Genomic DNA, 13,305 nt, shown 5'->3' on the forward strand with positions numbered 1-13,305 from the left:
AAATAAATAAGTTAAAAAAAAAAAATAAAGGAGATCCACACAGTCAGAAGTGCCCTCTTGGCTCAGGTAAGTAGCACAATCAAGAACACCTCAGGAAGCAGCAGTCACTACCCAGGCCACTCTCCTGGTTCCCCATGTGCTGTCACTATACCCTGGTCAAAGGATACTATGTACCTGCTCAAAAACTTGTTGCTATCATGACTGTTCAACTTGTGCCATCTGGGATTGTAGTTTCACAGGGAGTACTAGTAAGGCTTTAATTTAGAAATCTCTTCATGAAATCACAGTTTTCCAATTTAAATGAAAAGATGAAATGCAGTGGTGTGTATTTTACCAGATTAGCAAAACCTAAAGGATGTACAAAGATGGCTGGGGCCACCTCCAGCTTCCATTTGCCCACTGTACACCAGAAACACACTACTACATATACTTCCTTTGCCTTTTTGTTTGGTAGGGAACAGACCAACTTGGGACCCTCTGTCAGAGACAGGAACAAAACACACACACAGCTGGAGCTCCTAAGTTATTTCCAAATAATTAAGATCCAAGGAAGAGCAAGGACAGCATGAAGACAGTACTTTCTTTCTATACAAAATTCTAAGGATCTGAATGAATTAAGGGGTAGTAGAGGAAAACTTCAGAGGTTCAAACTAAATGCAATATATGCAGGTATGGGTTTATACCAGCCACTTTGGGGACCAGGCCCATGCATCTGACAGCCTGGCAGATTCATGAGACTGAGCCACTATTTTTACGGGCTCTACCACTGACAGACAGTTTTGCGGAGAAAAGATTATGTGGGATTTATCTCCATAATTATACCGACTCTAAGTCAGAAGGTTGGACAAATTAACCACCCAGTGATAAATCTGTCTTGACCTTTTCACCACTTCTCCAACCTTGCTGGTTTTTCAGAGGCTGATATCCCCTTCCTTCAGACTGTAAATTCTGGCCAAATACTAAAAGCTAGCCAACTGACCTGGATAATTATCCTCAGCTCCTAAAATAAATGCTGTGGCGTGTAAACTTTTCTAGAACTTGGGAAACAATAGTTGGAAGGACCGAGCTCAGAGTTAACTGACACCTGTAGCAAATCAGACTGAAGCTGAACTTCACCTAAAACACTACCCACTTCCTTACCTGCCCTGTTTTGAAGGCCCCTTTAGCGGATTGCTAGTATATGGTGTACCAGACTCACCTGTTACAACCAGCTTTTTCTGAACTGGTGACATGAAGGCAACTTTTAACTAGTGGGTTCAATTTATTGTTCTTAATTTTACTCTTGAACACACTTGATTTAATTTTACATTTGAACTCCAGAACACTCCCACAACACAATTACGTTGAGCTGTTACAACTCTCTCACACACTGCTAGCGTGTAAACTGGCAGAACCGTTTTGGAACACTACTGGCAGCATCTACTAATATGAACATACACATATCCTATGACCCATTCTAGGTACTCTGGGGCACACACAACAGAAATGTATACCTATGTTTATCATATGTTCAGAGCAACACTTACCATCTGTAAGAACGAACACCAGACAGAAGCAAAACTCACTGTGTGATTCCCTCTAGATAATACTCACAACCAGCCCAACTAGTCTGTGCTGGTAGGAATCAGGACAGTTGTTGGTCCTGGAGGAAAGAAGACTGAGAGGAGTATCATGGGGGCTTCCGGGTATTGGTCACACAGGCATATTCTCTTTGTTAAAACTCACTAAATACTCATGATTTGTACCTTTTTCTTCATAGGTACATTCTATTTCAATAAAAAATTATAAGAAAAAAGATGATCTCATGACAGATTTTTAAAAAACCAGTCTCCACATACATGCAATGATCCTTTTCTTTAAAATTCACTGAAGAAAAGCTTATTTCTGTGAGAAAGTAAAAAGAGAAAACGCCCTATTTCTATTCTAAAGGCTATTTTTATGAACTCTAGTTCCTTTGGCATGGTCTCCCTAAGAGAAATAGCTGTATCTGAATCTGCTGTAAGCCCCCTCTTAGTGCTGTCACGGGGCAGCATCGTGGGGTCACTCTGGAATCAGATGGAGCCCAGCACAAATCCCGGCTCCACCATGCAAGGTCACGTGGTCCTCACCATGCATGCACAGTTCCTGAACTGTGAAGTGAGCGAAAACAATACAGGTGACAGGCCTTGCATGCAAACATTTGTCCTCACCAGGGCGTGAATTTAGGGAAGAAGGCAGCACCTCTCTTCCCATCTTTTATGAGCTAGACGCAGATGTTAGAGCCCTTTAGGAGTCCTCGGTGAACAGTTACTGCGGATGATGCCACTTAACACCAGCCAGAATCGAGACCAAGTAGCCACAGTGAACTTTTAACCCAGTAGCTTTAGGAACAAAATTTTAAAAATAACTATTGTTTCTAAAAAATCACTTTGTGGTCTTCATTCTGTTAAGCATTTGTATCTTCTGAAAGTTTAACTTTGAAGAAAATTAGATCTCATACAGAGAATTTAAGATCTGCTCAAGCAGACAGAAAGACTGAGGGAGAAGGATCCTATGTTGTGAGCAGGGCAGACCCCAAAGACTACATCCACAAATATCATGTAGATCAAGTGGCAAGTCTGATGGTGGGTTATAAATTCCACAGGGAACGTTTAAGAATCGTGTGTGTGAAATGAAGGCCTCCCAACTGAAGTCAACCTAGCCCCAGTCTGGGGTAAAGCCAATAAAAACTAATACCTAAAACATGTTTTGGGTTGTGAATTAAAAGATCCATGTTGATAATACAAGTTGCGAGATCATAGTTTTTTTCAGTCATGGCTTCCTCAGGCAAACATGCCTGGTTATTTCCGTGAGCAGATTTAGAAAATTTGTCATCTGAGGAAGTCAGGCTGTTATTAGTCATGTTGGGACCTTCTTTGGCTTCCAAGGGTCACTTTCCGTTACCTTAGTTCATTTCTACATGCTTTGGCCAAAGAATTTGCATCCCACCCCAAGAAGCACAAGCCTGGGCTCTGCTAGACACCTGGCCCGCTGCTGTAGGGTAATTACGAAAACCCTCCAGGACGACTGTTACTTGAGCAAAGTGACATACGGCACACACCCATATGCACTGCTCTCCGCAGAGGGAAGAAATGTTGGGGGAGGGGGGAGCACGAAGAAAAGCTGAAATTAAAGGTACACTTTAGGTTTTCAAGATGTGGGTAGGTAGTTTTGGGTAGGTAAGTTTAAAAGGACTGTGAGATCAACTTTCAAGGTGGTCAAAAGGTGGCAAGTAGTTGCCAACTTGAAAGGGCTCCCGTCAGCTAAAGACAGAACAATCTGAGCATCAACAAGAATAATGTCCATAATAGATTAAAACACATAAAATACACAAAAATATGTAAATTCACAATACTAAAAACATATACACACAACAGGGGGGGAAAAACCCCTTATTGTCACCTTTGGTGCAGGCGGCAGTGGTTAGTAACTCATTATCCATGTAACCGATAAAGAGAAAAGATGAAGAATTTACTCAGTCTTTCCTGTAAGGACTCATTTTCAGGATAACTAAATGATTGACCACAAAAAAATTTTTTTTAAGTTAAAGAATCACTGCTAATAAATGAAGAAGACATAGAAATAAATGCAGAAGGAATAATCAACTTAGACATCTCACCATTTTGCAACACCTGATGGTTTAAATAGCGGATCTACAAAGCAATTCTCAAAGGCAGGTAAAATCTTTGGTGAAGTCTGATGGGGAATGCATCGACCAGCCTAACAACACCAGAACTACTAACCAACCCTACTGTCACCAAGAGAGACAACCGAAATTACAGTAAAACTGCCAGCTCCCAAAAAGTGAACCTGAACCTGGTAAAACATTCAGAGCAAGCCTCTGGATTACGGGAGAGGTGTTGAGAGAGAAGTGGGGAGAAGAACATACAAAATGGCACTACGCGCCTAAAGGGGACATGCAGGCACGGTCAAAACCCTAGTTTCTTCAATACTTGAATGACATTTGAAAAAAAAAAAGGAGGGGAGGTGAACTGTTACCACATTAAAACAGTTTTAAGAGAACAAATACAATGTGTGGACCTTATTTGAACCCTGATTCCAACAAATGAAGCATCCAAAGACATTCAGCTAATGGTACTAAGAGTTATGGTTACTTTCACCGGGTGTCATGATAGTTATGTTAAAGAGTAAGATTTCCATTGGTTAGAGATACATTCTGAAGTCTATTTCTTGCCCCAAAGCGAGGAGAAACAGATAAAATATTGATAACTGAGGCTGTACAACAGCTATGCAGGGAGGATTATTATACTATTCTCTCTACTTTTGTCTATGATAGAAGATTCCTATAACAAAAAGTTTAAAATGGCACAAAAGGTGATGGGTATTGAAGCTGGGTCATAAGAATTCATGGCACTATGCTTTTTGTGTGTGTCTATCTTTAGTTAGACTTGTAAGTTTAACCTGTAAGTTAAAAAAAAAAAATGTAGATAATCCAAGGATGAATTTTTAAGGAACTATGGGATCTGTCGGCCACTAAGAGACTGACCAAGGAAAGGCATCACATCAGGAACAGAACATGGCAGGCATTATGTGGTGGTGGCTATACAACCAGATTTCATTTGCCTACCATGACCCGGATGACAATGAACATGCCAGTCACAGTTGACGTCTTGAAAGGTTAGCTCCTTTCATGCTATGCCACAGGGATGACCCAGTCTTGTCTGTGAGCAGAGTGTGCCTCTCACCTGGCTGGGGTGGATGAGGTGGTGGCATCTGGTGGTGCATGAGAGGGTAGGGAGGAGGCTGCTGATGAGGCATCATGCCGGGGTGCCCCGCTGCTCCGAGTGGTGCCAGGCCAGGTCCTCCTGAGTGCTGGTGTGCCTGCTGAGGGTTCTGCCCATGCTGCTGCTGTTCCATTTGCTGTCGGGCTCGCAATTCAGCGTATTTCAGCTGTTCCATGTGGAAGTTCTGGCGTTCAGTAAGCAACTGCTGCCTCTGTTGTTCTAACTGTTAAGAAAAAGAAAGGAAAGAGAAATGACACCATGAGAGGTTCTCAGGAATGGATGACACATAGGATACCTACCTGATGCCTGAATTCCCTATACCGCATCACAGTACATAGCCACCTCACCTCCTGCACGATCTACAGTGAGAAAAGGCATTATTTCTTGAGTAGCAGATTTCCACTTGGACACTTGTTAACAAGATCAAGGTCTTTGTGTTATGTACAAGGTCTGCCTTTCTTTACAACCTTCACCCAGTGAGGTTAACTGTTCTCTGGGCCCACCCAGTATACATGTAATCCTTTGTTTGGCAGGCCTTCAGATAATGTAAAAATAGTTTCCATGACTGCTTTAATATTCTCCAGGTAAAACAAGCCTCTCCTGTCCTTTTAACAGTCCCCTCACCTGCTAAAATTTCAAGTCCACACAACTTTCCCAGGTGCTCTCTTCTGGACATGATCTTTTGGTTACTATTTTTTTTTTTTTTTAACGTTTTATTTATTTTTGAGAAAAAGAGAGACAGAGCATGAGTAGGGGAAGAGGCAGAGATAGAGGGAGACACAAAACCCAAAGCAGGCTTCAGGCTCTCGGCTGTCAGCACAGAGCCTGACACGGGCCTCAAACTCACTAGCTGTGAGACCATGACCCGAGCCAAAGTCGAATGCTCAACTGCCAGAGCAGCCCAGATGCTCCTGGTTACTATTTTAGAACATGACACAGAGTTAAATCCTCTGGATAGTGGATGTGGCCTTAGCTGCAAATATACACACTTTTCTCTGTGGAGCTTTGACAGTGCCACTGCAAATCTTAGCTTTCAAGTACCCAAAATTATACTGGGTGACACATTCACAGAATATCTCAGATGCCTAAATAAAGATGTGCATGAATCTTGGTTTAAAGAATGTAAGCATTTCAATACTCAAGATAATCTTTCTGGGACCCAAGTTAAAATAAAGAGAAATAAGCAATTATACATGCCAGGAAATCCAGAAACCATATGCCTGACAGTAGTTCAGAGGATGAAGCACACCTCATATGCTATCAAAATTGATTTGATTCAGGCCTGAAAAAGAAAATCAACTTGAACATGAAAAAAAATAAAAATCCAGATTTCTCGAAGAAGTGTAAAGATTTTAAGGAGGGTTAACGGATCTATTTCCTTCCAATAATGTTCGATCCCACCATTTTCAATGGCAAGACGTGAGTCACTGGGAGACTTTTGAGCTTTTTCTAACACAGCAGCCATAAGCCACAAATGGCTCCTGAGCACTTGAAATGTGGCTAATCTGAAGTGTTATGTGTTGTAAATATCAAACACACTGAAGTCCGAGGTCTTAGTATGGAAAGCAATTGATTTTTCATGCTGATTACATATTCAAATAATATTTTGTATGTACTAGATGAAATAAACATAATTTCACCTTTTATTAATGTGGCTACTAGAAAATTTTAAACGACATATATGGTTCACACTGTATTTGTGTTGGATAGCACTATTCCAAGGCATTTAATAGATTAAAAATATGTAACATTTTAGCTTTCAGTTCTACGAATAAATACTGTATACTGTCATTAGGAAAAAGGGGTTGGAATACGCATGAGAATTAGCTTAAGAATATGGGCTGTCAGCAGAGAGCTGCCTGAGGAGAAGACCATGTGGCCCCAAGCGAGAAGTATTACTGGTCATCAGGAGTAGTAACTAGGGAGTGTCCATGGACAGATGGGGTGCAGGAGGACAGGCCACAGGTACAGGGTGAAGAGAACAGGCATGACCAGATGAGGGGGAAGAAAAATGGGAGAGAATAGACGGTAAAGCCTATGTCCCACTGGTTAGCTGGCTTGCAGAGAGTCTCCCTAGGGAGAAGATCTTCTGAACTAAAATAATCTTGTGAGTGGTTGAGGGCTATCAGGAGGGAGTGTGGCAGGGAGCCAACACGCTAGCCTCATTTTCTAGGAAGGGTGACCTGAAGAGGCTAAAGCCTGGTCCAGTCCGCCTCCTCCCTGTTTGCCTAACAAGCAGGGAATTCCAAGCTGTAAAAACCAAGAGTCCTCTGGAAGTCCAGCTCTGCAAGAAGAGAACATGTAATCAAGGAGTAAAAGGCAGTCTGATAAAAAAGGGATCTAGAAATTCCGGCTATAGGCCCTAGGATTTGTTTTCTCCTAACCATTCCTTCTAGGAAATTTAGGACTTTGCCGAGGTTAGACATAAGAGGTTGCCAGAAAAGGACCTCTATCTATGTTCTGGTTGAGCCACTAATGGTCTGGATGGCTTGGCTGAAGTCCTGCAGTTATGTAAAAACTACAGAATTTAGGTCAAGATCTGCTTTATAAAGAAGCTAAACTGTTACTACAAGAGATTTTGTGTCTCTGAAGGGAAATTTTGGTCCCTGTGTTGCCTATCTCACTGGTTTTCGTTTTAAACTAAGCCAGTCCTTCTTTGAGAGCTGACCTTAGTCTCAAGGTATTAACCTCGGAAAGAAAAACTTGCCCCATTTTCCGTATCTACAACGGTTACTAACCTTAATTATACTAATTTTTCCAGAGCTTCACTTGTCATTTCAAAACATGGAAGGTAATTAAAAGAAAGTAATTAGAAGAATTAAAATAGATTAAGTGATTAAACACACATGTGCACGCACAAGCACACACACACACACACACACACACACACACACACACACCCCTGAAAGAGAACCCAGCTTAAACTAAAGCTCCAGTGTGGGCTGAACAGGTCCTCTGGGGTGAGAGAAACGTCCGGACAGAGAGCTACCAACTTGGCTCCCAGAGGGCTGTCTCTGCTCTGCGGCATACGGAGCACAGCTCATGGACACATCGTGGCTTCATCACGCAGAAGAAATAAGTACCTCCTCGTTGTGGGTACTTTGCTGTTACTCAATTGGACTAAAGACTGAATTCACTTTTTGGCAATCCGAAACAATGTAAATGGCAGTTTTTGAGGAGAGTTCGACAGCACAGAGCAAATTTTAAATGCATGCAGCCAGTGATTCTACATCTGGGAATCTATTCTATAAAACTATGTATGTGTGCCTACCAAGGACAGTAATTAAAGTCCTGGTTTTTGTTTGTTTGTCTGTCTTAAAGTTTATTTATTTATTTTGAGAGAGAGACAGTATGAGCAGAGAGAGAATCTCAAGCAGGCACCGTGCCATCAGCACAGAGCCCAATGCGGGGCTTGAACCCACGAACTGTGAGATCATGACCTGGACTGAAATCAAGAGTTGGGACGCTTAACTGACTGAGCCACCCAGCACCCCATAATGTACAACTGTCTGCGATACGCGTAATTAAAAAAAAAAAAAAAAAGAAGCTACAATATTTATTACATAATCCCAATTATATTACAAAAAAAACTTTGTGTTCATGTGCACACACTTTATATACACACTGAAAATGTTACAGAGAACACCGAACAAATTAAGTGATTATTCCTAGAAATGAAATTGAGGGTAAGAGAGACTTTTTAATTCATTTCTTTCTTTACTGAAAGTTTTTTCATCACAAATATTTTTGTTAAAAAACAAACCACTAAAATAAAAAAATAAAAAACCAAAACAGTAAAAGCAGCCAAATTACATGTTACAGATAGCTTGATTTTCTCCTCTATTTTCCATTTCCTAGGACTATGGATAAAGTCCCAACAGCTAGTAAACAGAATGTTAATGAATCTGTCCATTTTCTTTCGTGGCTCCAATCTGGCTGTAGGGAACCCCACACAGTAGCCCTGCTCTGAAGACACACGCTCCTCCTCCACATTCAAACTCTGCCCTCCTCTCCCCCTTCACTCCTACACTGTGTATACAGAAAACAGCCAATTCCAAGCGGAATCTGAACACAGCAGAGCACTCTTCTGCACCCAGACACCAAACGCAGACACAGCTGCAAAGTGCAGCAGCCAAAGCTCACACAAAGCTCTTCTCCCAACTTCACATGCACACAGTGGGGAGGAAGGGGGGGGGGGGGAGCGTAAAGCCCATCTACACTGCCCAGAACGGCAATATCAGCTGAGACCTAAAACCTCTCACTACTTGGGCTCAGAACTAAGTAAATAATCATGCCTTCCTTTGAAACGTTTGGGGTCAGTAACCAGACATCCACTAACGAAAAACCAAGTCCAAGACAGACATATTCATTCCTTCTTACACCCGTGGAAAAGAGAACTCCACCATTGCGTTCTGCTGCCTCCATGTGTGTCTCTGGAGGCGAGACACAAAGGGGCAGCCGGCACTTCATTATGACAGGTCTTCGGTCTTGCTGCCCTGTGTCTGCCTCTTGTTTTCTGATTCAGAACAAAACCTACACAACTGAGTACAACTTTCTTCATCTCAAATAAAACTACCCGTAACATAATGGTGCATGTCTAACAACCGATTCAATTACATGGCCGGCTGTGTAGAGATGCATTAGTCCAAATTTGCAGAAAACAAAGTTACATACACTTCTCCTGGGGCAGGATAAAATTCACTTTCTGGCTTTTTGTTCTTTCTTCCTTAATTTGTCATCAAGTACAACAAACTTTCCTAAATCTACATCCTATGTGTGATGATGTCCTATTAGCGAAACCTTTAACATTTATCCATAACTTGACCATTTCTCTTCACATTCATGGCCACTGCCTTGCTCTAAGCCATCATCATCTCATGTGGATTATTTTAACAATCTGTTCACCAGTCTCCCCTTTTCGAACCTTCCCACTTTGTTAATTTACTCTCCACAACAGAGCAGGTACACTGATCCCTGCTAAACTGTAAGGAAGATCATGCCAGCCCCCTGCATTTATTCCATATTTTTATGGAATGCATAAAATAGGCTCTACAGTTATTCCACACTTTAATCAGAGGAAAACGAAAGGCCTCTGGATGGCTTACAGGGATTTCTGTGATTATGTCACCATATCCCTGACTTTATCCTGTCACCTCCTCCTCATTTATGCTCTAGCCCACGCACCTACTCCTTAGTTCCAAACATGCTCTTGCCTGAGAGCCTCTGCGCAATATGTAGGCCTTAGCAGCACATGCCTGTCAGTTTCTGAATAAGGCCTACTCAGATGACACCACTTAAAAGTGAAATCTCTCCTCTTTCCCTGCCTTTTCCCTGCTCACTTTTTGTCACTTTTTGTCACAAATAAACTTAGAAATTAAGAGAAAAAAAAAGTGAAATGTCTATTTTGCCCCTCCCCCATCGCCTCTATCTAGCCTGTAACATACAGCTATATGTATATATACACACACAGCACAGAACATCTTCTAACACCCTTCGTTAATTATTTCAAACTCTACCAAGGCAAAGAGTTTGGTTGGGTTTTGTTCACCACTGCATCCCCAGTACCATACACATGCCTAGAACAAAGTAAGTGCTCAATAAATACCTGTTGAATGAACAAATGACCTTAATCCAATACCTATGTGGCAAAAGCCATCAACTCTGGGCAGGAGGACTCTTCAGTTTCCTCTGTAATCATGCCCTTCTCTCCACATTCTGGATTTAGGTCTTTTCTATAGCTAAGTCTCTCCTTCACTAGGAAAGTTTCCTTGATAATCTCAGCCAACCATGGCCTCCTCCTCTCTGGATTTCCATCCTTGCAATAAGCGGTGTCTCTGTGTCTAGCAAGACACCCTCTAACTTCCTTGAGGACTGGGTCTGGGATTCCCACAACGTCCCTCTTTTCTGAAGGTATTCAATTTCTATATCTAGCCAAATGACCTGCAGAAACTCAGAAAGCATTTAGTCCACTAGATCAGCTCAAAGATCCATTCTCACTGGCCTCACATTATTAGTTTTTAATCCAAATGGGAACCAGGCTTTAGACAGGGCCCATGCTCCCAAGTCTCCCCAGGTGGCCCTAGTCCTCAACAAAGCCCCTGTCTGAAACCTGCTCTCCTGACTCATGTGTGCTGTTCTCCCGGCATGAAGGCCGCTTAGGTGGGCAGATCCTCTGAGTTGTGAACCCAGCACCAGCTCAGCCTCCTCACCTCAACTAGAGTCAACATTTGTGATCACATCATTTCCTTGACGGACTCTGCACATTTCATAACTGCCTTCCTCCAATATTAGCATTCATGAGACAGCTGCAACAATATCTACCGAACTCTAATTATAGCTATATGCATAGTTTCTATAAAAGATGTACAACTTTTATATCTTTGTCCTTAATTACTAAATACTTAAAGACTCAAGAGCACTGATTTTAAGTCATTAGAGAAAAAAAGTTCCTATCTGATTCTTAAAGCCTAAGAACAGATTTTTGAAATCCATTGCTATATAAAAAAACCACGTTTAATGAAAACAAAGTACATCCTGGGACTACCGCTTATAGAGAAAGAGGAGCAGAAATGCATCTTAAAGTGACACGATGCAATGTGGTACGGAGAGGAGCACCAGGCAGTGAGCTCAAGGCTCTGGTCCTAGCTGACCTGGACCTTCCAGTGTCAACTGTCTTGAGCCATAATAGAGAGATGATAAAACCTTGCATATCTCAGAGTCTTTTGGTTAAAACGAGATGAGAATAACTCTTTTCCTTATAGATATAAAGTGCTAGATGAAAACACAGAACTGAACAAACACAGGTTTGACACTTGGCTCTGTCATTACGAACTGTGTTTGGAGGAACATAATATCCCCTACGCCCAAGTCTCTTGGTCTGTAAGAAGAGTTACCAAAAATTGGCCTTACATTCCCATCTAGCATTACTGGTGGATACTTGTCCAGGGATATTCAAATCAATCAGTATTTTCTGCTAATGGCTTCCTCATACGGTTTTTGAGAGATTAAATGAGAAAATCTATATAAAGTGGTTTAGCACAGTGATTTGTCAAATATGTGTTTAGAAAGCTAACAAAGGCTTACAAATATTTGGACCTAATATACAGTAACTGGGTACTGGTGTACCTAAAGAAAAGGAGGTACATCAACATTTACTGGACACCTACTGCGTGCTCAGACACTGCACCAGACACACGCCACGCTCCTCTCATCTGATGCTCGCCACAGTCCTGTGTGGAAATCACAGGTAGAAAAGTAGCCATGGCTTTGCTTGCCCACAGGGAAGGACAGGATAGCAGTGCTTGCTGTAGAAGAGGTTGTCTTCACTGTGCAGGACATGAATGGGAGACATTTTGAATTTCATTGGACTCCCTGGTTCTGAGACGAGCCTCCAAGTTGGCCTCAACATTCCTACTTCCTAGTGTTTACACCTCCCCCCGTCCCGAGCCCTGTCTACCCCTCAACCAGAGTTGGTATGTGTAACAGAGAGAACACAGCAGAAGCGAAGGGATGGGACTTCCATGTTTAGGTTACAAAAGACAGTGTGGCTTCCATTCTGGGCGCTCTTTCATGTTCTTGCTCTTTGTAGTCACTTACTCTGGGGAAGCCCCTTCATGAATAGAAAAGTACACGCGGCAGGAGCTGAAGTTCTTGCCAACAACCATGGAGTCAGTTGGGAAGTGTGAGCTCTGGCCCTGCGGAAACTCAGGAAGCCCACAACCTCATAGGGTCCCAGCCTGAGCTACCCAGCCAAGCTGCCTACCTCCCAACTCTCAGAAACCACGTTAAGACTTGGTTTTCTGTTTTCAGTCACTAAGCTCTGGGGTCATTTTCCACACAGCAATAAATAACACAGCTGTGTTACTGACACTGAGTGGCAAGGAGTAGGGACTGTCCCACACTAAGAATTTTCCTGCTCCAAATGCTGATTGAGAGAAGGACAACCACAAAGATTTTCAGCACAACAACCCTGTGTGGTGGAGAGAGTCAGCAGAAATGCAGTCCCAACGTTTTCAGTTCTGTTGTTTTATTCAGAGACTAGCCTAAAATGTTTTATATGCTCTGATTAGAATTTAATAGCAAAGACAAGACTCAAGTAAGAAAAATACAGTGCAATGTAATTTGAGACAATAATTATTACAAATCCACAGACAAGGGGAGTTCTGAAGGTCCAAGAGAAGTGCAGCCATTATAGTGGGCCAGTGGGTGTCTGAGAATCAGTGGCGAGAACTGGAAAGGGGCAGAGGGCAGTTCTAATCTAGGTGACAATTTCACTGGGGGTTTAAAAGAATGGGGGATCCCCAGGTACAACCTCTGAAAGAAAGTGACTTAGAGCTGAGAAAAGAGCACCCTGACAATCTGGACAATGTTCTGTAAGTGCCCAGTCATGCCAATCTTCCAGGCTGATACATCAGTTCTGTTTTATGAAGGACAGAAAGGCATCTGGTTGTCAGTGGGAACGACCCAATCATCATGGAGATCCTGCATGTGCCAATAATCCACTATGTTATAACCCCCTGTTACCCTAAGGCCACTAAAAAAA

General features: G+C 42.2%; 1 protein-coding gene across 4 annotated transcripts in view; it reads right to left on the minus strand.

The window, feature by feature from the left end:
* SMARCC1 (SWI/SNF related, matrix associated, actin dependent regulator of chromatin subfamily c member 1) overlaps positions 1-13,305 on the minus strand; it is a 201,888-nt gene that overhangs the window by 16,749 nt on the left and 171,834 nt on the right. For all 4 annotated transcript variants that reach the window (XM_042978828.1, XM_042978827.1, XM_042978826.1 and 1 more), the window contains exon 26: positions 4,725-4,986. In XM_042978828.1, coding sequence (XP_042834762.1) covers positions 4,725-4,986 — 262 coding nt within the window. The remainder of the gene's footprint in view (positions 1-4,724; positions 4,987-13,305) is intronic.

Source organism: Panthera tigris, chromosome A2, assembly GCF_018350195.1.
Source record: "Panthera tigris isolate Pti1 chromosome A2, P.tigris_Pti1_mat1.1, whole genome shotgun sequence".
NCBI classification, from domain to species: Eukaryota; Metazoa; Chordata; class Mammalia; order Carnivora; family Felidae; genus Panthera; species Panthera tigris.